Source organism: Tauraco erythrolophus, chromosome W, assembly GCF_009769465.1.
Source record: "Tauraco erythrolophus isolate bTauEry1 chromosome W, bTauEry1.pri, whole genome shotgun sequence".
NCBI classification, from domain to species: domain Eukaryota; kingdom Metazoa; phylum Chordata; class Aves; order Musophagiformes; family Musophagidae; genus Tauraco; species Tauraco erythrolophus.
In genome coordinates this window covers 12,955,469-12,979,580 of record NC_141497.1, presented here as the reverse complement: position 1 = coordinate 12,979,580, position 24,112 = coordinate 12,955,469, and the positions used below count along the sequence as shown (strand labels likewise).

Genomic DNA, 24,112 nt, shown 5'->3' with positions numbered 1-24,112 from the left:
GAGTTGGATGAATGGGCCGGGTCTCTGCTCACCCATAAAGCCTTTGTGAAAACAAAAAATGGTAAAACAAAAAGGGGGAATTATGGCACCAATCATTCTTACCCAGCTGGACTGAGTTGAGATAATGAACTACTAATTACTACTCAACTCAAGGTACCTATCCTGCCTACAAAAGGCAGGCCATTTCCTCCTGGCTGTAGAGGATGCAACAGTGTCCTTGCTGCCGCAGCCCAGGCTGGTGAGCAACATCAGTTTCCCCTGTAAGGAAAAGAAAATGTATACAGAAGTTACATGAAGAAGAGCAATCAGGGCCATCACAACAACCAAATGAGGAAGAGCAATCAGGGCCATCACAACAAGCAAACAAAGAAAAGCAACCAGGGCCATCACAATGATTGGAGGAAGAGCAACTGAGAAAATGTGTGCGAAAGTCAGAACGCAGAGGAGAGGATGATGATGAAGAGCGACCAAGGGCTATCACGAGAAATGAAGCGGGAGCGTTCTGTTTTGCCCCAGAGAAAATCTCAATGGAGGAGGAGTGACATCATAGATGAGACGATAACCACCTGATCTCTAAAAATGAGCGAGCTGTGAGATATTCGAAAAGATTATGGCCGTCTTAGAGGTGAGCCCATTGTCACTTGATTGCTCAGATGCTGGGACATGGGAGCTAATAGTCTGGAGTTAGATGGTAACGAAGCCAGGCAGCTAGGAGCCCTTGCTATGGATGGAGACATTGATAAAGCAATTGGAAGGCAGACACAAGTCCGCAGCCTCTGGAGACGACTCCTGGCAGCTATAAAGGAAAGGTATCCCTACAAGGACGAGGTGCCATGTAACGTAAGCAAGTGGACCAACATAGAGAAAGCTATTCAGTGTCTGAGAGAACTGGCTGTGCGAGAGTTGTTTTATCTTGACTCGAGAAGCGGACCAAGATGCGAAGATCCAGATGACGTCTGGTGCACACAACCAATGTGGCAAAAGATTCTACGGACGGCACCAGCAGCATATTCCACCGCATTGGCAATAATGGACTTCGGGGACGATGAAGCACCACTATCCGTAGGTAATCTGGTCACCTACCTCCGACAATATGATGATAATACTTCTATATGAACCTGTGTTGCAGCTGTGGAAAAGCTGTCTGAAGAGGTCCGAGAATTAAGAGAAAAAGTAGATTTCCCACCACCTGAACATTCTAGAATTTCAGCTGTCAGAACCAGGCGTTACCCTCCTCGACAGAAACAAGAGAGACGGTACAGATCACGGGGTGAGCTGTGGTTCTACCTCCGTGATCATGGAGAAGACATGAGAAGGTGGGATGGAAAACCCACCTCCGCTTTAGAGGCCAGGGTACGCCAGTTGGGAGGAAGAACCAACAGGAATAGAACTTTCTCCAATTCCTCTAGGACAGCTGTTGCCCCAGTGTACAGTGAGCAGTCCACTAGTCAAAATGGGAGGGCTGATCCTCCTAGCCACCCTGACTCTAATCCTGCTGATTCCTCTGATGAATATGATAACAGGCATTAGAGGGGCCCTGCCTCCAGCCAGGTGGAGGAAAGGGATAATCGAGTTTACTGGACTGTGTGGATTCGGTGGCCTGGCACATCATGCCCCAGAAAGTATAGGGCTTTAGTGGATACTGGTGCCCAATGCACCTTGATACCGTCGAACTTTAGAGGGGCAGAATCCATCTGTATTTCTGGAGTGACAGGGGGGGTGTCGTGGTTTTAGGCTGATCCAGCAACTAAAACTCACACAGTCTCTCCTTCTCCAATAAAGTAGAGAGGAGAGGAAAAAAAACAAAAGGACTGAGGGTTGAGGCAAGAACAGAGGGAGCACCCACCAACCATGGTCCTGGGCAAAACAGGCAGCGCTTTTCTCAAAGCAAAACAGTTTATTAATGATTACTTAGAAGGACAAAGGGAAATAAAAACCGATTACTTGAGAGGACAGAAAGAAACAAAACCAGATATTAAAACCGACACCTTCCCCCCCCCCCACCTTCCTTTTCCTCCCGGCTCTACCTCCTCCCCCCAGCAGCACAGGGGGCAGGGACTGGGGGAGTGCAGGTCAGTTCATTCCGTGCTGTTACTGCTGCTTCTTTCTTAAAGGAGAAGGAGTCCTTACACCCTTTTCCCCTGCTCCAATGGATCCCCTACCCACGAGGAAAAATCCACAAATTTCTCCAACGTGAGTCCAGCCCACTGGAAACAATCCTTCCCCACAGATTGCTCCGGTGTGGGCTATACCACAGTCTCGGGTACTTAGGGAGCTGTAGCCACTCGCTCCGGCGTGGGTCGTCACGAAGACTCCAGATGCCTTTCTGCCTTGCCGTGCCCCCAACACGACCATCCTCGGGCTCAGGCATCTTCTCCCCACGGGCTGCGAGTGGGTCGCTGCTCCACCGAGGCCGTCCTGGTTGCAGGGGGGCAGCCTGCTATCTCACCATCAGCCGCAGGGGAAACTCGGCTCCGGCACACCTCCTCCCGCTCCATCCTCACTGACCTGCTGTCGATGCAGCTGTTTCTCTCAGATCTCAGTCCTCTCCAGGTGAACTCAGCCCAGTGGGCACCCTGGGAGTGGGGTGCCCCCGAATTCCCCAGCTGGCTCCGCCGCCGCCATTCTCCGTGGGCGGCGCCGGCCCGACGCAGGCAGCCGCCCGGCCGGGAGCCAGGGAGCAGGGGCAGTGCCCTCCTCCCTTCTCTGCTCGATCCTGGGCGAAGCACCTTTTCCGGTTCCCTTGTCCTGACTTAAATAGGGCAATTCGCAGAGGCGCCCTATTGGCTCAACCCCGAGGGGGATGGCAGTCTGATCCGGTGGCCAGAACTAAGCCTAACCCGGATCCAAAACCGGGGAGGTCGCAGGGAGCAAAATCCCTCTCCTGCCACCAGAACCACCCACCCCTCCACATCAAACCATGACAGGGGGTCTCAACAACTGACTGTGTTAGAGGCTGAAGTGAGTCTAACTGGAGAGCGGTGGCAAAAACACCCTATTGTAACTGGCCCAGAAGCACCGTGCATCCTTGGCATAGATTATCTGGACGGACCCTTCTGCTGTGGGGTTACTGAGGGTCGAAGAACAACAGGTGCCAATTGCTAATACAACAGTGCACCGACAGCAATATCGTACCAACCGAGACTCTCTAATTCCTATCCATAATTTGATTCATCAACTGGAGAGTCAAGCAGTCATCACAAAGACCCGCTCCCCTTTTAACAGCCCTATATGGCCTGTACATAAGTCCAATGGTGAGTGGAGGCTGACGGTAGACTATCGTGGCTTGAATGAAGTTACACCACCATTGAGTGCTGCCGTGCCAGATATGCTGGAACTTCAGTATGAATTGGAGTCAAAGGCAGCCAGGTGGTACGCTACAATTGATATCGCTAATGCGTTTTTCTCAATTCCTTTGGCACCGGAATGCAGGCCACAGTTTGCTTTCACTTGGAGGGGCATACAGTATACCTGGAATCGACTGCCCTAGGGGTGGAAACACAGCCCCACTATTTGCCATGGACTGATCCAGACCACACTGGAACAGGGTGATGCCCCAGAACATTTGCAATACATTGATGACATCATTGTATGGGGCAACACAGCAGAAGAAGTTTTTGAGAAAGGTGAAAAGATAATCCAAATCCTTCTGAAAGCAGGCTTTGCCATAAAACAGAGTAAAGTCAAGGGACCTGCACAGGAGATTCAGTTTTTGGGAATAAAATGGCAAGATGGGCGTCGTCAGATTCCGATGAACGTGATTAATAAAATAACAGCTATGTCCCCACCAACCAACAAAAAGGAAGCACAAGCTTTCTTAGGCATTGTGGGTTTCTGGCGAATGCATATTCCAGATTACAGCCAGATTGTAAAACCCCTTTATCAAATAACCCGGAAGAAGAATAATTTTGAATGGGGCCCAGAGCAAAAACAAGCCTTTGAACAAATTAAAAAAGAAATAGTCCATGCGGTAGCCCTGGGACAGGTACGGACAGGACAAAATGTCAAAAACATGCTCTACACTGCAGCTGGGGAGAATGGTCCTACCTGGAGTCTCTGGCAAAAAGCGCCAGGGGAGACGCGAGGTCGACCTCTTGGGTTTTGGAGTCGAGGATACAAAGGATCCGAAGCCAACTATACTCCAACTGAAAAAGAGATACTAGCAGCATATGAAGGAGTCCGAGCTGCTTCTGAAGTGATTGGGACGGAAGCACAGTTGCTCCTGGCACCCCGATTGCCAGTGCTCGGCTGGATGTTCAAAGGGAGCGTCCCGTCTACACATCACGCAACTGATGCCACATGGAGCAAGTGGATCGCGCTGATCACATAAAGAGCTCGGATAGGAAACCTCAATCACCCAGGAATTTTGGAAGTGATGACTAACTGGGCTGAAGGTAAAGACTTTGGAATGTCACCAGAGGAGGTGGAGGTGACACGTGCTGAGGAGGCTCCACCTTATAATGAACTATCAGACAATGAGAAGAAATACGGTCTGTTTACTGACGGATCCTGTCGCCTTGTAGGAAAACATCGAAAATGGAAAGCTGCTGTATGGAGTCCTACTCGACGGGTCGCAGAAGCTACCGAAGGAGAAGGCGAATCAAGTCAGTTTGCAGAGGTGAAAGCCATCCAACTGGCTTTAGACATCGCTGAACGAGAAAAGTGGCCAATGCTCTATCTCTATACCGACTCTTGGATGGTAGCAAATGCCCTGTGGGGATGGCTATGGCAATGGAAGCAGAGCAGCTGGCAATGCAGAGGTAAACCCATCTGGGCTGCCCCGTTGTGGAAAGACATCGCTGCTCGAGTAGAGAAGCTGATTGTGAAAGTACGACATGTAGATGCCCATGTACCCAAGAGTCGGGCCACGGAAGAACATCAAAACAATCAACAGGTGGATCAGGCCACCAAGATTAAAGTGGCTCAGGTGGATCTGGACTGGCAACATAAAGGTGAAAAATTTCTAGCTCGTTGGGCCCATGATGCCTCAGGCCATCAAGGAAGGGACGCCACATACAAATGGGCTCGTGATCGAGGGGTGGACCTAACTATGGACACTATTGCAGAGGCGATCCATGAATGTGAAACGTGTGCTGCAATCAAGCAAGCCAAGCGGTTAAAACCTCTTTGGTATGGAGGGCGTTGGTTGAAATATCAGTATGGAGAGGCTTGGCAAATTGACTATGTCACACTTCCACAAACTCGCAGTGGCAAGCGTTACGTGCTTACAATGGTGGAAGCGACCACTGGATGGCTGGAAACCTATGCTGTGCCCCATGCCACCGCCCGGAACACTATCTTGGGCCTTGAAAAGCAAGTCTTGTGGCGGCATGGCACCCCAGAAAGAATTGAGTTGGACAACGGGACTCATTTCCGTAACAATCTTATAGACATCTGGGCCAAAGAGCATGGCATCGAGTGGTTATATCACATCCCCTATCATGCACCAGCTTCTGGGAAGATTGAACGATATAATGGATTGCTAAAAACCACGCTGAAAGCAATGGGTGGTGGAACCTTCAAACATTGGGATACGCATTTAGCAAAAGCCACCTGGTTAGTCAACACTAGAGGATCTGCCAATCGAGCTGGTCCTGCGCAATCAGAACTTCTACGTACTGTAGAAGGAGATAAAGTCCCTGTAGTGCACATGAGGAATATACTCGGGAAGGCAGTTTGGGTTATTCCTGCCTCGCGTAAAGGTAAACCCATTCGTGGGATTGCTTTTGCTCAGGGACCTGGGTGCACTTGGTGGGTGATGCAAAAGGACGGGGAAGTCCGATGTGTACCTCAAGGGGATTTGATGTTGGGTGAAAATAGATGATAAAATGAATTGAATTGTGTGATATTAATTGCTGAATAACCCTGTCCCTGCATACCATCATTGCTATGGTTGTCACATTGTACTAATGCCATTATATTAAGAATCATCCAGGTTAATGAAGAATGAACTTCATCAGAATCAGAACCGATTCTGAACACCCAGCAACTTCTTTGAGATCAACATCTTCAACCTGCAGACATTGGCTGGATACACCAACTACGAGCTCCAGGCGCCACACGCAACAAAGACTACATGTCATCCGTTCTACCGACTGAGCGAATTCCACGTCATCTTTCCTGCCCTGAGAGACTACTACAACAGATGAAGACACATTTTGGAGGGATGACCCATGGCTAAGGGAATAGTATATATGTAAGGTTTGAGCATGACGTGCATGGTATGGAATAAGGGGTGGATACTGTCCTAGTTTTAGCTGGGACAGAGGTTTTTTTTTAACAGTTAGAAGAGCTCCGTGTTTTGGTTTTACTCAGAGGCTCACTCTGAGAAGAACGCTGATAACAAGCTGCCAAGGACTTTTCAGTGTGCCGGAGTGCAGAAGCACGGCGGGATAAGGGGGGAGCATAGATGGGACAAGGGGGACACGATTCCCCTTGTGATTTGTGTGGAACTTAAGATTGAGGGCCAAACTGGCCAATTAGTATTCCATATCATGCAGCGTCATGCCCAGTATAAAAGCGAGGGTCAGCCGGGAAGAGGGGCTTTTTGCGCTTTTGCTCTTTTGCACTTTTGCTCTTTTGCGTTTGCTGCGCTGTTGCTCTGCTGGTTTTTTTCTTTCTTTTCTCTCTCTCTCCCTCTCTGCCCCTCTCTATTTCGGGGCCTCGCGTTCGTCCGGGATTGCAGCTTCGAGACGAGACGGGCTTCGCATACGAGGGGGTGGTGAGCATCTATACTGTGTATTAGATCATCTGTATTAAAATCATTCTTATCTCAACCCGTGGGTTTCCCCGTTTATCCTTTAATTCTCTCCCTCATTCCTGGGGGTGGGGGAGGGGGGAGTGACCGGCTGTGTGTGGGAGGAAGCTTTCAACCTAACCCACGACACTCTGATTAGAAAAACCCAACAAAGAAGAACAAACAATTAGGAAGGATGAAAAAGCCTGAAAAATAACCTCAAAGATATAAAAAATAAAGAGCAGATGCTCTGGCAAAGATGATTGTGTACCAGTGATGTAGCTGTGAAACGTTCCATAGCATCGCAAAGGTACAAGACGCAAGACACTACTCACCCTGTGATACTGGTTGTCCTATAAACACCATTAATAGATTGATTAGTTTGGATAGATAGCATCCTAATTAAGAAAATGTGAACGTATTACATAAATAGGTAAGTGCTAGGAATAGCTTTTGGCACAAAACTTCCAGTGTTAAGAAGTTAAGAAGTTAATGGAGCAGCCCGAGGTCCCCACAGAGGGACTGGGCAGAGTTCCCACCACGCGCTTCTGCTCCATGGCGGCGATACACAGCGTTCCCCTGATCACCCTCCGCTCCCATAAAAATCACCCCCGAGACATGTCTTCCAGCATAATAAAGCATGTGACAGAGAAAGAAGTATTTCTGCCAAAGGAGATAATTGGATATACTGGACAATTGGATATATTTCCAATATAGAAAATAACGTAAAGGGTTTAAGGGATCTGAATGGCACAAAAAATAGGGGCTAGGCAAATCGCTGCTGTTGTAAACACACACACACAGCAGAGCGAGACTCTTCCCCTGGAGAGTCCTGGTGCAGAGTATTATTGTCTGCAGAATTTATCCCAATTCTCTTTTAAACCACTTTTATTTTCTATAAAAGTGATAGTTGCTAATTTCCCAAGTTACTTTCATCTTCCAGAGCAGACCTGTGGGGTACTAATCCATTCCCCCACTGAGCCCACAGTGCTCCACCACTGATAATCTGTTTTTTTTTAACTTCTTGTCCACTCCCTACCTTGACCGTTGCCACTTTTGAATCAACACAAAGAACCAGATCCCCATTTCCATATCCAAATAAGCATGAAGCACACAGCGACCCAGAGAAGGACACGTTGATGTCGTTTAGGTATGATTCTCCTCCCCACCGTTACCTTCCTCCCTCGTTCTCACTGCTGTTTCAGAAGAAATTCATTTATTGAGAATAAAGACCCGACAACAGGTAGTAACCAAAACGCAGCGGGTACTCACAAACGCGAGTGGTTATTTCGAATTTGTAGTGTTTGACATCCTTTATCTGCCCCCTCGACAATCCAAATTCCAACGGCTATGCCAAACACCTTGTTAAAACTTTTTAAACTGTCAGGGGAGATAAACAATCTTTTGCTCTCTTATCAGCCAATACCACCTACTTCTACAGAAAGTGTGCTCCTGATGAGAAGACGTTTGCAGAAGACCAGGAGTTCCCAGACTTGCCTTGAGTAACACTCTGCCTCTCTTTTTTTTTTGCGAATTTACATTTTCTTTCCAAGAGCCTTTGCCCAAACTGATGGTTGTCAAGTTAAAGCCAGCCAGTCACCATCAGGGACCTTCGCAAATCTCTGCCTTTCACTGCCTACAGCTCCTCTTTTCTACAGGAAAATCGCTTTGTGCTTCCAGGTATTTCTTCTAATCCTTACCTACACACTTCTGCTTTTGTTTCCTGCACTTCTGTTTTTTTCTGGGCCTATTTCCTTTTTTTTTTTTCTTTGGGTAAGGTTTCTCTTTTGGGAAAAAAAAAAAATCCCTTATCCTAATTTAGCTCAGATCTTCCTTCTTCCAAATCTTGTTTTAGGAGTGTTGTGGGTTAGGCCGATCCGGCAACTAAACCCACGCAGCTCTCCCAGTCCAGTAAAATGGAGAGGAGAGAAAAATGTAATAAAAGAGCTGAGGATCGAGACAGGAACAGAGGAGCACCCACCAACCACGGTCCCGGGCAAAAGAGGCTGTTTTCTTAAAGCAAAACTATTTATTAACAGCTACCTAGAAAGAGAAAAGCACACAAAAACGGTTACTTGAGAGAATAACAAGAAAACAAGGCCAGGTCTTAAAAACACCACTCATCCCCCTTTGCTTCTTCTTTCCGGCTCTACCTCCTCCTCCCCCCAGCGGCGCAGGGGGGCAGGGAATGGGGGAGTGCAGGTCAGTTCATTCCAAGTTGTTACTGCCGCTTCTCTTAAAGGAAAAGGAGTCCTTACACCATTGTCCCTTGCTCCAGTGGATCCCCTACTCACGGCGAAAGCGTGAATCCTACCCGCTGGGGGGGCAAATCCTTACCCCATCGGATTTGCCCCAAATGCGGGCTTTACCAGTCCTGGGCTTTTAAGTAGCTGTAGCCACTCGCTCTGGCGTGGGTCATCAACAAACTTTAAATGTGCTCCAGCGTGGGTCGTCATACCGACCTTAAATGCGTCTCCATAGAGATTTTAAATGCGTAAAATGCGTAAAATGCGCCTCGACCTGTGCCCATGATTCACAATAGTCTCAGGCTCAGGCATCTCCTTTAACGAAACACCTCCCCATCGGCGGGGGGTCATCTCACGGATTCTAGATGCGTACCGTACTCAGGCTCTGGCATCTCTCTTCTCGACGTGGGTCATCCACGGGCTGCGAGTGGGAATCTGCTTGCTCCACCGAGGACTTGTTACAAGGGGCCGCTCGCAAGGAGGACTCAGCCGCGGCACACGTTGTTCCGTTCCATCTTCACTGACCTCTTATCTGTGTGGCCGTTTCTCTTAGATTTCAGTCCTTTCTGGGTGAACTCGGCCCGGTGGGCGCCCCAGGAGCGGGGCTCTCCCCGAGTTCCCCAAGCGCCTCCGCCGCCGCCATCCTCGACGGGGCGGGCATCGGGCCCGGCCCGGGCTGGGAGCCGGGAGCAGGGGCCGTGCCCCCCCTCCCGTCTCCTTGCTCCTGGGCAAAGGCACACCTTTCCGGTTCCTTTGTCCGACGTAAATAGGGCAATTCGCAGAGGCGCCGATTGGCTCAAGCCCCGAGGGGGATGGGAGTCCGGTGTGATGGGCAGCTTCTGCCACCCAGACCTCCCCCCCCACTTCAAACCATAACAAGGAGGAAGAAAATGCATCTCTCTTCCTCTAACTGCAAATTGTGATGCTCATCATTTTATAACTCCTGATTCGAACTGTCTTTGGAAAATAACTGCTTGGTTGTCCATCAAAATATCATCTCAGTCTGGAAGCCGCGGCAGAAAATGCTCTTGCTGGTAGGAGGAATATTTCAAACCCAGTCACACAAGTAACAAGAACAAATGTATATAAATAAATCATTCAAGGTTTTCTTCCATTGCTGATAGTAGTGAGTGTTAACAGATAGAGAAAGGAATATATTTTAGCTACTGGAAATAAAACACAGATGTGTAAGAAGTCAATGTTTTCAGATCTGCAGCTTTCCGAGGTGAGCTCAGGCAGCTGCTCCGGGTCACAATTTTCCAGAACAACTGACAATTTTGAGCATCTAAGGAATGGTATTTCAGACACCGCATTCGGACTCGTTGAGCCTCATGCATGCCACACGCTCAACAACTTACTCAGCACATTAGAAAAAATGGATTCAGAATTTTAGGAGCTAAAGTTAAAGCCTATACCTGGAAAAAAAGTAGTTGTTAAACCTCTGTATCCCTTTTCTCTTTCTCCAGGATTCAATATTTTGATCCTTTATATTTTCACTGTAGCTACAGAATTCAAGTGCCACCAATAAGCATCTCCATTCCCACTAAGACTAGCACTATCCTCTTTGAAGCCAGCACATTATCGGAGCAGTATCGACCACCAAAACACATTGCTCAAAGTCAAGAGAGAAAAACCGAAGGAGTGCATTCCCCATTGTAAATGGGGATCTATTCCAGAGGTGAATCAAAAGGAAAGGCTGCAATGAAAGTTGGCAAATACCGGTGTGGAAATCAAACGTGACAAATTCAGTAACGTGGAACCACACAGAGAAGTCTAGGGGAGTACAGGAATTGGGAGTGAAGATAGTGATGATAAAGAAAAGTTTAAAGCTTTTAGCTGTTACAAATTGAAGGTAAGAAAACAGAAATTTGAGCTAAACTTAGAGGGTAAAGTTTCTCAGAGATCTACACAATTTTGAAGAGTTGCTTGAAGAACAGTAGATATAACAGAGTGGTGGGGTCTTCTAACAAAGCTGGATGTAGCTCTAAAATGTAACAGAGGACTCGGTCCTATAATATCAGCTGGGTGACCTGACAGCCTGTGATGTCTAAGAGCTTTTCATTACGAATGAGTTTAACATCCAGCTGAATAATGTCCAAAATCCCACTGTAGCAGCAGCGGAACATCCATAGTCAAATGAGACGAGAAAGGGAGTCATCTTGTTCCTCTTCCAGACACCACTTTCCTTCTCTGTTTCTCTTCTTTCCTTTCTTTTCTCTTTAAAAAGCTCTTCACTTAGATACTCATGTTTCTCTAAAGAAACTTTTTCCATTCCCTTCTTTCCTTTTATGAAACAGTAAAACTTTCTGGAAAAGTTCTAAAGCACTTTAAAGCCTATAACCTTATAAAGTTATAAGGTTCTCCTGTCCCTCAGCTGTACTGTAAAATAAGTCCACTGCACAAGCTCATTTCATTTTTAATAATTCTATAGTTATTGCCCCATAACTTTCCTGGTCATGAACTCCAGGCATAAAATTGAAAAGAACGAGAAATCTGAAGACTCGTTAATAAAATGCTCTCATGCAATTTCTTCACCCTCCCTAATTTAGGGACAGATTCACACCCCCCTTGGATGGATGCAAACAGACCCTGTCAGCGACTGGCACTGAGGGCATCGTGGCTGGATTTGACCTCAGAAAACTCAAGGTGAGATGTCCTTGCAGGAAAGTGTCCTCTCTACTGTTACTTTTAAGAGGACGCAAGATTGCGGATGCATCACACGCGCACACAGGCCAACTCTTGAAAAGGTATCAAAGGGTAAAATCAGGCTGTGAATGCTGGAGAAATAAGATATTGTCATTGTCAGGCAAAAAAAAAAAAGAGCACTTTTTGTAGCTTTAAATGCAGAGGGAAGTCTGTACGGCCCAGCGTGGGAATTCAAACGGTCGTGCAGAAGGGCAGTTTTCACCAAACCGTGGAGTGCAAACAGTAGCAAGAACTACCGTGGGGTTTTTCAAGGCCTGATTAGTTTATATCCCAGAACAGTGACATCCCGGGGGGATGCAAAGCCACTGGCATCGTGTCCTGAGTGGGACTTGGGCACTGCCTGGGTGAGAGGGCATGGACCAGCCCCTTTCTGCTTGCCCACGTCTGGGTATGATCCATGGTGGGGCATCCACAGCACAACATACCTGCATCTGCACTTCTGTTCTATTCTGTTCCATCCTATTCCACCCTTTTCCATTCCATTCCATTCCATTCCATTCCATTCCATTCCATTCTTTCCTATCCTATCCTACCCCATCCTACTCTACTCTACTCTACTCTACTCTACTCTACTCTACTCTACTCTACTCTACTCTACTCTACTCCACTCTCCACTCCTTAATAAAATGAGGCTCCAGAATAGATGATCTGTAACATACAAGACTTACTTTTGAAATTCCATAAGCAACGGTCTAGAATAAAGCAGAAAGGTTTAATTCCTCCACTAAATTTTGAATTTGAGTTTTAAAAAACGGCCCACAAAAAACATCTCTGAAAGGTTTCCGGGGGTTAACTGAAAAAATGCTTTTGCACACCCATAAAAGTGTCATTTTAAAAATTGTATTTTACATCACAGTATTGCAAAAATTGCACTCACACTTATCGATTAACTGACTACAGTTTATAAAAACTCCATAGGATTTTCCCATACAAATAAATGTTTCACATTATTCTGGGCTGGGAACAAAGAGTTTCTACTGACATGAGCATAACTGTGAGCACTGACTGAACAAACATCAGGCTCATACCAAAGATAATTTATTGCATTAATTACATCTTGCTTGAAACCCATTGAATGAGAGATATTGGAAAAAGCTATTTTCCCTGGAAATGTAAAACATTGACATTATTGATTAATTTTAAGTGTGGTGATAAAAATTCTTCTGTCCTCAGAAACCTGTTCTGCTTCCTTCTCTTTTATCCCTTTATCTTTTTCACCTTCTGACTTTAATCTTTTCAATTAAATTTCATTCTTCTATTAAGAGCGAATAAAATTTGAAGTTGCATTTGTTTTCTCCGTTCTGACCCAACTCTTGGAAACTCAGAATCAGTTTCTTTAATGATCCCTGTGGAGGCAGCACTCATGCACTGGGAAATTTCCTAAAATAGATGTGCCGGAATAATTGTTGGAATAAATGTTCCCTAAGAGTTATTTTGGTATACCCCTGCATGAACTCTCCCAATCTGAAATCATTAATTTTTCCCCATCTGGAGGCAGATTGAGCTAAATATGAAAAAAATAATCATTACACTCTGGAATAAATTTCCACAGGGGGGGAGCTCCATTGGAATAACTTTTCGGGAATAATTAGGCCATTGTCGGTCTGCTGGCAGACTTGCAAGCACAAACGAGCCTTTATAAGGTGTGATTTCATTTATTTGCCAAGCACCACGGCAATCAGGGACGAAACGCAACCGCAGGCTGGTGGTACCCAAAGAGGTTGTTAGATTTGCCCAGATCATAGAATCACAGAACAGTTTGGGTTGGAAGGGAACTCAAAGACCATCTAGTTCCAGCCCCACTGCCATGGGCAGGGACACCTGCCACTACACCAGGTTGCTTAAAGTCTCATCCAACCTGGCCTGGAACACTTCCAGGGATAGGGCATCCACAGCTTCTCTGGGCAACCTGGTCCAGTGCCTCACCACCCTCAGAGTGAAAAATTTCTTCCTTATATCTAATCGAAATCTCCCCTTGTTGTGGGTTAGGCCGCTCCGGCAACCAAACCGCCCCCCCCCCAGTCGTTGACTCACCCTCCCCCAACCCCAGGAATGAGGGAGAGAATTAAAGGATAAATGGGATACCCGTGGGATGAGATAAGAACAATTTAATACAGATGATTTAATACACAGTGTAGATGCTCACCACCCCCTCGTATGCGAAGCACGTCTCATCCCGAAGCTGCAATCCCAGACGAACACGAGGCCCCGAAATAGAGGGGGGGAGAGAGAGATAGTACTCCAAAAGTGGGAGTACTGGGAGAGAAAAAAAAAAAAAAAAGCAATAGAGGAAAAGCGCAGCAAGCGCAAAAGTGGCGAAAGGAACGAGGGTCTTAGCGCAAAAGCTAACAGGGCTCTTGACAGGGCTTTAAACTAGATTTGAAGGGGGAGGGGGGGGAATATCAAGAATGATAAAGATATGCCGGAAGCACCTGTGGAACAGAAGAAGGGAATTCCAGCCGCTCCAGCCAGGAAGTCAGATTCATCTGGGGCCCAACTTAAATGCCTTTATGGCAATGCGCGCAGCATGGGGAATAAGCAAGAGGAGTTAGAAGCGTATGCGCACCTGTTGGGATATGATCTTATTGGCATCATGGAGACATGGTGGGATGACTCCTATGACTGGAGTGTCAGAATAGAAGGGTATAGGCTCTTTGGGACGGATAGGCAGGGAAGAAGAGGAGGAGGAGTTGCCCTCTATGTCAAGGACCAGCTAGAGTGCATGGAGCTGCACCTGGGGACGAATGAGGTCCCGACTGAGAGCTTATGGGTTAGGATTAAAGGCAGAGCAGGGACAGGGGACGTAGTAGTAGGGGTCTGCTACAGACCACCTGACCAGGAGGACTGGGTGGATGAGGCCCTCTACAGACAGATAGGAGCTGCCTCACGTTCACGAGCCCTGGTCCTCATGGGGGACTTCAACCACCATGATATCTGTTGGAAGGACAACACAGCAAGGCACAGGCAATCCAGGAGGTTCCTGGAATGCATGGATGATAACTTCCTTCTCCAAGTGGTAGAGGAACCAACGAGGAGAGGTGCTACGCTGGACCTTGTTCTCACTAACAGTGATGGGCTGGTGGGGAACGTGATGCTCAAGGACAGCCTTGGCTGCAGCGATCATGATGATAGGGGGATAGGTATAGGTATAAAACTATATTAGCTACTATTTCTATAGATAGGTATAGGTATAAAACCATATTAACTATTATTTCTATAGATAGGTATAAGAGTAGACACAAAACTGCATAAAACTCTGGAATACATAGCTCTGTGAAGTAGCTCTGTGAAATGTTAGAAGTTATCAAATACTAATCCCTGCTGTGGAATGCTATCCAGAAAGAAGGTCGGTAAGAGAGACAAAATAAATGATGGCAAGGTTGTAACTCGTGACCCATAGGGAGAAAAACAGACAAAGAGGAGAGATAAGGACTAACAAGAACTAACATTTGCCTTCAAGCAATAACAAGTAGGAGACAGCCAGGTGTCCACTCAAGGCCAGGGAAACGGTTTGGCTCTACGGGCCCAGCCAAAACAAGAATTTTAGAGATTTAGGGAAGAAGTGAAAAACACACAGCGAGGAAGACCTACGGCCTTCATCCCAAAGACCCCTGCCCACGACCACCAGGAGGCGTGTCAAGGAGGAGCCTGAGGCGGATCCTGAGGCGAGGACTATGGAAATGATCTCCCAAGAGAGAGACTGCCCGTTTGGGGAGGGGGTTATGAGTGTGTCTGTATAAATACAAGAAAACTGCTACGGCGGGTGTGCACGCTAGGAGGAGAAATCCCCCGTGCACCCAGCGCTGCAATAAAGAATACCTGCTTTCTAAAACTCCAAAACGAGTCTTGGAAAGTCCAATTTCCTTTTCAGGTATCAGATTTGGCGACCCAGATGGGACCCTCTCTGTTCGGCTGCAGGACCCGCTGAGAACAGGACTCCCTTGGGCGCCCCCGGGGATTTCCCCGGAGGGACTCCTCGCCTCAATCGGATCACTGCAGGAACAGACAAGGACCATCTTCCATCTTAGAGAAGGTATTCTTTTTGATTCTTTTGGTTTGGGGACCGGTCCATTAGGGTAGCTCTCTGTAAGCCGTACGCAAGATAGCGTATACCGGGCAGCTAGCGCCTCAAAGGTATACTTTGGTTATAGTTGTGGGAGCAATTACAATTGTGGGTTCCAGTCCCACTCGGGGTAGCTCTCCATAAGCCGTAAGCTGAGACTTGCGCAGGACAGCGTATACCGGGCAGCCAGTGCCTTAAAGGTATACTTTGGTTACAATTGTGGGTTCCAGTCCCACCAAAGGCGCGCCTTAAGAACACACACAAAGAAAAAAAAAAACCACTTAAGTGACTACAATTGTGGATTCCAGTCCCACCGGAAACCCTCTGGAAGCTGAAATATTAATGATTGAATTCTATGTGTTTGTTTGTGTGATTCTAAGAGTTGTATTAATTGTATGGTTGGATTTTTTTTGTGGTTGTAGTTGTAAGACTTGTTTTTGTTCTGTGTGTGTGACTGAGACATACTTTTAGTACAAAGCGAGTGCGGAGTCTTGATCCGTGGTTCTGTCCTCCCGCGAGGGAAACAGCCGGAGATAGACGAAGCGATAGAAAATAAGAGTGAACGTGTTATTTTAATGATAATTGGTTATATCTAGGCGTAATTTTAATTCTAGTTGTTTGTTTGGTAACAACAGGATTGGGATAATAATAATCCAGCAAATAATGGGTAACCAACAGAGCGGGGAAATTTTAAAAAGAGTCCGTTAGGATGCGTCTTAGCACATTGGAAAGATATTGGGGGTCCCCCAGGAGGAAATGTAAATAAGAAAACTTTAGTTAAATACTGTAACCAGTGGTGGCCGTTATATAAATTGGAAGAGGGGGAAAAATGGCCAAATAATGGAACTTTGAATTATAATACTCTATTGCAATTGATGCTGTTTCTCAGAAGAAATGAAAAATGGGATGAGGTGTTATATGCTGATATGTTTTTCACTTTAAGAGATCATCCTGAGTGGCAAAAGGAATGTGGTATAAATTTAGCCCCTAAAGACCCCTTTGTTTTGGCACTAGAGAAAGATAAAAAGAAGGAACAAGGAAAGCTGAAACGATGTTGTTCAGCATGTAGTATTGGAGAAAGGTGTTTGAAAACAAAAGATCAGGAAAGTGAGGAAAGGATTGAAGATTATATATCACCACCTCCTGCATTACCCATGGGGTTTCCTGATGGGAACAATGGGAACAGTAACTCAGGAGGGGGAGCAGTGGGGGGATCAACACCAACATCAGCCCCTGCATCAACATCACCAACATCACCCCCTGCAGCAGCAGCAGCACCACCACCACCTCCTGCAGCAGTGGGGGAATCAACCCCGATTACTGCCCGAACGCGTAGTAAAACAGGACCAATTCTCCAGGCACCACTTAGAGAAGCTATGGGGCCGGCAGGACCGATGACAATTAAGGTCCCTTTTTATATGGGAGATTTGGACAATTGGAGGGAGGAGGTTAAAAATTATAGAGATGATCCATTAAGAATTACCAAAAGATTTGAATTCATAGTTAAAAATCAAAACCCAGACTGGAAAGATATAGATATACTGTTAGATGCAATGACTGAAACTGAGAAACAGTTAATTCTAAAAACAGCCCGAACTCAAGTGCAGGCTCAAATTACAGCCGGAACGCTGGCAGGGGGAGTCGATCAGTATGTTCCCCTGATTGACCCACACTGGGATCCGAATGATAATACAGACCAGCGCACATTAAGGCAATATCAAAATTGGATAAAATTTGGACTAGAAAACGCGATCCCAAAGGCTGTAAATTGGTCAGCACTTTATGCTGTAAAGCAAGGGCAAACCGAAACCCCCACGGAATTCTTAGACAGATTACGATTGGCAATGCGTAAATATACTACTTTAGACCCCTCATCTGAAATAGGGCAGCAACAATTGGTATCGTTGTTTTTGGGCCAGTCATCAGACGATATTAGAAGAAAACTCCAAAAACTAAAAGAGCCTGAAGTGCGGAATTTAGAAAAATTAATTGAAGAAGCATGGAGGGTGTACAGGAACAGAGAAAGCAATGAAAGGAGAAAATTAAGTAGAGCATTAGCCACAGCGACAATCTCGGCATTACAACAACAAAGTGCAGGACCCCAAGGACCCCCTGGAAGTAGAGGCAGGGGCAGAGGCAGAGGAGGGCCTCACCGGGGATCTCGAGGGAGTTTCCAAACAACATTACGATCAGATCAGTGTGCTTACTGTGGAAAACAAGGGCATTGGAAAAAGGAATGCCCTAAATTAAAGCCTGAGGTGGTTGCTGAAGCCAAATGACGGGGACCTGGGGAATCTACCCTGGCGGATCCACTGGTTAAATTAAAGCTAGGGAACCAGAATGAGGAGGTAGAATTTTTAATAGATACGGGTGCCTCATATTCTGTATTGAATCAAGAACTAATACCTGTAGATCATGATTTTGTAACTGTAATAGGAGCCACTGGCCAGCAGAAAAAGGCTTTTTTTCTACAGCCAATTAAATTTCAGATTGGAAAACAAGTAGGGATTCACCAATTCCTTTATTTACCAGAATCTCCGAAACCTTTACTTGGACGGGACCTATTAGAGCAATTGGAAGCACAAATAATTTTTGAAAAGGGTAAGGTAGAATTCAAAGTAAAAGATGATCGATTAATTGAAGTCTTAAGTTTGGCTATGATCCAAATTGAAAAACAAACTAAGGGTACCTCAGAGATTGAAGAAATTTTAGATCAAGTGTATCCAGGGGTATGGGCTTCTGAGATTCCAGGTAAAGCAAAGAACGCTGTACCGATAAAGGTGGAAGTAAAACCTGGTTCTGGTGCAGTTAGAATAAAACAATATCCTTTAAGGTTGGAAGACCGAAAGGGCATAAAAGAAACAATTGAAAAATTCCAAAAGTTTGGGTTACTGGTTGAATGTGAGTCAGAATATAATACCCCAATTTTACCAGTAAAGAAACCAGATGGGAAATACAGAATAGTACAAGATTTAAGAGCAATAAACAGAATTGTGGAGGATCTGTATCCAGTAGTAGCAAACCCGTACACTTTGTTAACCAGTCTGAAAGAAACATATGAATGGTTCACAGTTCTGGATTTAAAGGATGCATTCTTGTGCCTCACCTTGGCCCCTGAAAGCCGTAATTTATTTGCTTTTGAATGGGAAAATCCCGATTCGGGACGTAAAACTCAACTCGCTTGGACAGTGTTACCTCAAGGATTTAAAAACAGCCCTACAATTTTTGGGAACCAATTAGCAAGGGAATTGGAACTTTGGGAAAGGCCTCCAGGCAATGGCATTCTTTTACAATATGTGGATGACATTTTGATAGCTACAGAAAAGAGAGAAGAGTGTAAAGAATGGACTGTGAATTTATTGAACTTCCTTGGATTAAGTGGTTATCGAGTGTCATTACAGAAAGCCCAAATCCTGCAGAGGGAAGTGATCTATTTGGGATACCTGATTTCCAAAGGACAACGACAGCTCGGAAATGAAAGGAAGGAGGCCATCTGCAAGACTCCAGAACCGACTACGGTAAAGGAACTTCGAACTTTTCTGGGAATGACAGGTTGGTGTCGTTTATGGATTCATAATTATGGACTGTTAGTTAAACCTTTATATGAACTACTGAAAGACAATCAGAAACAATTAATTTGGACTGATGAGGCCAAAAGGGCCTTCAAAGAATTAAAATTAGAACTGATGAGAGCCCCTGCTTTGGGCTTACCAGATGTGACGAAACTTTTTTGGCTGTTTGCATATGAAAAACGAGGAGTGGCCCTGGGAATTTTAGCCCAAAAGCTGGGACCCTACAAGCGAGCAGTAGCATATTTTTCCAAACAATTGGACGAAGTCAGCAAAGGATGGCCAGGATGCCTCCGGGCAGTGGCGGCTGTCGTTGTAATCATTCAAGAGGCTCGCAAGTTTACCCTGGGGCAGAAAATGATCGTTTATACTTCCCACGCAGTAATTTCTGTCTTAGAACAGAAAGGCGGACATTGGTTATCACCGTCAAGATTCTTAAAATATCAGGCAATCCTGATGGAGCAGGATGATGTGGAAATCGTTACATCTACAATAGTTAACCCTGCGTCTTTCCTGAGTGATAAACAGGAAACCGACCCCATCGTACATGACTGCATAGAGACAATTGAAACTGTCTATGCAAGTAGACCGGACCTGAAAGAAGAACCACTGGAAGAGGCCGATCATACCTGGTACACAGACGGGAGCAGCATGGTGAAGAATGGAGTCCGAATGGCCGGGTATGCGGTGACAACAACTGATCAGGTAATAGAAGCAAGATCTCTCCCAAAAGGTACGTCTGCACAGAGGGCAGAAATAATTGCCTTGGTGAGAGCACTGGAGCTTGCTGAAGGACTGCGAGTAAATATATGGACAGATTCAAGGTATGCCTTTGGTGTAGTACATGCTCATGGAGCGATCTGGAAAGAACGAGGACTTTTAACTACACAAGGAAAAGGTATTAAACATGCCGATATGATACTGCGACTTTTAGAAGCAGTTCAGCTTCCAACAGCTGTGGCCATCATGCATTGTAAAGGTCATCAAAAAGGTAACACTGACAAGGAGGTGGGTAACGAATTGGCTGATCATAAAGCGAGGCAAGCAGCGGAACAAGGTGAGGTATTAAGTTTGATCCCGGAAAAATCCTTATCACTACCTGAAAAGGTAGAATATGATGAAAAAGATAAAAAGCTTATCAAAGATTTAAAAGCTAAGGTTAATCCATCAGGATGGGCAACAGTAGAGGACAATCGAATAATAGTTCCCTTTAGAATACTATGGATGTTGATAAAAACTGAGCATGGCAAAACTCATTGGGGAACAGAAGCTTTATATAATTCTCTCTCTAAGCAAATAATAGCCTGAAGTTTATTTCAAACTGTAAAAAATGTGGTTAGTAGATGTGAAACCTGTTTAAAGAATAACTCAAAGGCAGACAACCGGGTAAAGTTTGGAAACATTGACAAAGGATGTGTTCCAGGTCAGAATTGGCAAATAGACTTCTCGGAATTGCCTAGAAAAGGCGGGTATAGATATCTGTTAGTATTAACAGATACCTATTCCGGATGGCCTGAAGCATTTCCCTGTCGAACTAACAAAGCCCGAGAAGTGACTAAAGTTTTGCTAAGGGAAATCATCCCTCGGTTTGGAGTCCCTGAAGTAATTTCTTCAGACAGAGGGCCGCATTTTGTATCGCAAGTTGTGCAATCTGTTAGTAAATTTTTAGAAATTGACTGGAAATTGCATACACCTTATCGACCCCAAGCAAGTGGGCAGGTAGAGAAAATGAATCACTTAATAAAAACACAATTAAGCAAGATTTGTCAAGAAACCAACTTGAGATGGGATCAGGTCCTTCCAATTGCCTTATTAAGGCTTCGAACTAAACCAAGAACTAAGGAAAAATTGAGTCCCTTTGAAATCTTATATGGGAAACCATTTCAAACTAGGTATCAAGGGCAAGATCTCAGTCAAGTTGGAGAAATGGGCTTACAACAATATCTGATAGCATTAGGAAAACAATTGGAAGAAGTAAACAAAGTAGTAATGTCCACCAGGGCACAGGGATTAGATTCTCCAGTGCATACATTCAAACCTGGAGATTGGGTTTATGTTAAAACCATTTCAGGTCACCCCCTTGAGGAGAAGTGGAATGGACCGTTCCAGATATTGCTGACAACCTACACGGCGATCAAGATCAGAGAACGACCTGCTTGGATTCATTACTCCCGGGTGAAGAAAGCGCCTGAGGAACAATGGACAGCAGAAGCCACAGGACCAACAACAATAAGACTGACCCGATGTTAATTGTCACCGTTCTGATAAGTATGATTGAAATGGTAAACACTTCCACTCCAAGTTGGCCATGGTCTCATGCCTACCTTAAGTCCACAGGAAGTATGGGACCATCTTTGAACTTAAATCTATCTACTGTGGTTATGTATGGGAACCAAGAATATTTAAAACAAGAATGGAGTAAGGATGTAGAAGGAATCTACCAACTTCAGGGAAATGTAGGAGAAGAAATCAAAGTAGGATGCCGAATGATAAATGGAACCACTCATGAAAAGGCATCCCAAATTACTATCTCAGTTACTCCCACAAATAAAAGCACAAGAATCTGTGCTTCAGAAGAGTTAGATTGTTGGCATAATTTCACACTAGCACAGACCACTGAAGTGGTTTGTCTCTGGGCTGATAGTACTGTCGGACTCTCATTCAAATTTAAAATAAATGCCATAGCTGAGCCGGTTACAACAATGCCCACTGAAGTAGTTACACATCCTAAAAGAGATACGTCTGTCACACGACCTACGCCAGTACCTAAGCTCGAACCCAAAATTTATGAGATTGGCCCGTATGTAATAAAAAACACGGGACAGCAGCAAGTGTTATTCAACCCAGAATGGTCCCTCAAAAGAGTAGAGTTGTCAATGCAAATTAATGTATCAGAGATCCAACCGTTGTGTTCTCCTTTCTTACGAACCTCTTATGAAGGGTGGACTACTTGGCTAAGAAAAAGAAAGGGTATTTCTCAAAGACAAAGGCCAAGAGACCTGACAGGGCTGTTAGGAACAGGATTGGGAGTTCTGAATACCATGGACTCAGAATTGATAATGAACAAGCTGGCCGCTGTCACTACAGATCTGTCCAAACTGCAACAGCCCTTACAATCCTCGTTATTGACTTTAGGAGCTCATCAGTGGTTAGCATCACAAATCTTACCAGACTGGCAACAAACAAACATAAGAGATCACAATATAATTGTGGACGTGATCGATGGGTTACAAGCCAATGTCTCGCTAGCCCTGAGTTGTGTTCAGGCCCAACTATGGATGCAATCAGTAACTGCCTCTATTATAAGGGAAGGAGAGGAAGGGATATTTCCCACTGAAATCCGAAAGGTAGTCTGGGATGGTGCCACAAATGAAGAGAGAGAGCTTCAATCCTGGTGGAATATGGTAAATTTTACTTATAACCCCACCACACATACAGTTACAGCCTTCGTACTAACCATTCGTAATGCTCTAATAACTGTGATCCATCCCATCATAGCTTTAGGAATATACCATGACAGAACCCTGCTTTATCCTTTTGAACATAGAACATGGGCCCAAAGGAAAGAGGCAGATGGCAAACCGTAGATCTAGAATCCTGCATTGTGCGAGAACAACAAGGATTTCTATGTGAAAGCAATACCATACGGGCGCAAGATATTTGTCTAGATACAGACCAAAAGGTGTGTCATTTTGAAATTCGCCCTGATGCTGACTCAAAGACAACCATAATATATGCCGGGAAAGGTTGTGCATGCCTACAGACAAAATGTAGCTCCATATTCGTAGAAGAGACGGAAGTAGGTACTAAGAATCATTCAAACTTCTGCATCTGCAATTTCACTCGGATTACGGGATGTGACTTCCATTATTCTGCTCCCGTCACATCCCATAAAATTCTCAAGTCAGACTATACATTGATTTATGAGTTAATACCCACACCTATAGGAACGAATCTAACTCTGACAAAGAAACTGTTACAGCATCTGAGTTTAATGCAAATACTGGAAAGGATTAGAAATAGCGGACAGAAGACTCTGGTGACAGTTCATTATGATGCAAATGAAATAAAGAAAATTGTAAAAAGAGTAGAAAAGGATGGAGAATATAGATGGTGGGAAGCACTTTTTGGATGGTCACCTTCGGCTACAGGATTTTTTAATCATCTAATACATCCTGTTACAGTACTGTTAATAGTGACAGTTACTTTGATATTGTTACTAACACTGCTGTACGTATGGGTCTGGTGCATGTTTAAAAGGGTATCTGCAATACACGAGGCGTTATATCAGTCGGGAAACCTACGCAAGTAAAAGAATTTACTTGATTCAATAGAAAAGGGGGGACTGATAAGGGATAGGTATAGGTATAAAACTATATTAACTATTATTTCTATAGATAGGTATAAGAGTAGACACAAAACTGCATAAAACTCTGGAATACATAGCTCTGTGAAGTAGCTCTGTGAAATGTTAGAAGTTATCAAATACTAATCCCTGCTGTGGAATGCTATCCAGAAAGAAGGTCGGTAAGAGAGACAAAATAAATGATGGCAAGGTTGTAACTCGTGACCCATAGGGAGAAAAACAGACAAAGAGGAGAGATAAGGACTAACAAGAACTAACATTTGCCTTCAAGCAATAACAAGTAGGAGACAGCCAGGTGTCCACTCAAGGCCAGGGAAACGGTTTGGCTCTACGGGCCCAGCCAAAACAAGAATTTTAGAGATTTAGGGAAGAAGTGAAAAACACACAGCGAGGAAGACCTGCGGCCTTCATCCCAAAGACCCCTGC

General features: G+C 45.2%; 1 protein-coding gene across 1 annotated transcript; it reads left to right on the top strand.

Moving 5' to 3' along the window:
* The first annotated feature begins 22,022 nt into the window (after positions 1-22,022).
* Positions 22,023-23,632, top strand: LOC147526219 (uncharacterized). The gene is given in 2 exon segments (XM_086630100.1): positions 22,023-22,887; positions 22,890-23,632. Coding segments are annotated over 2 exon segments (1,608 nt in total).
* Positions 23,633-24,112: the final 480 nt, after the last annotated feature.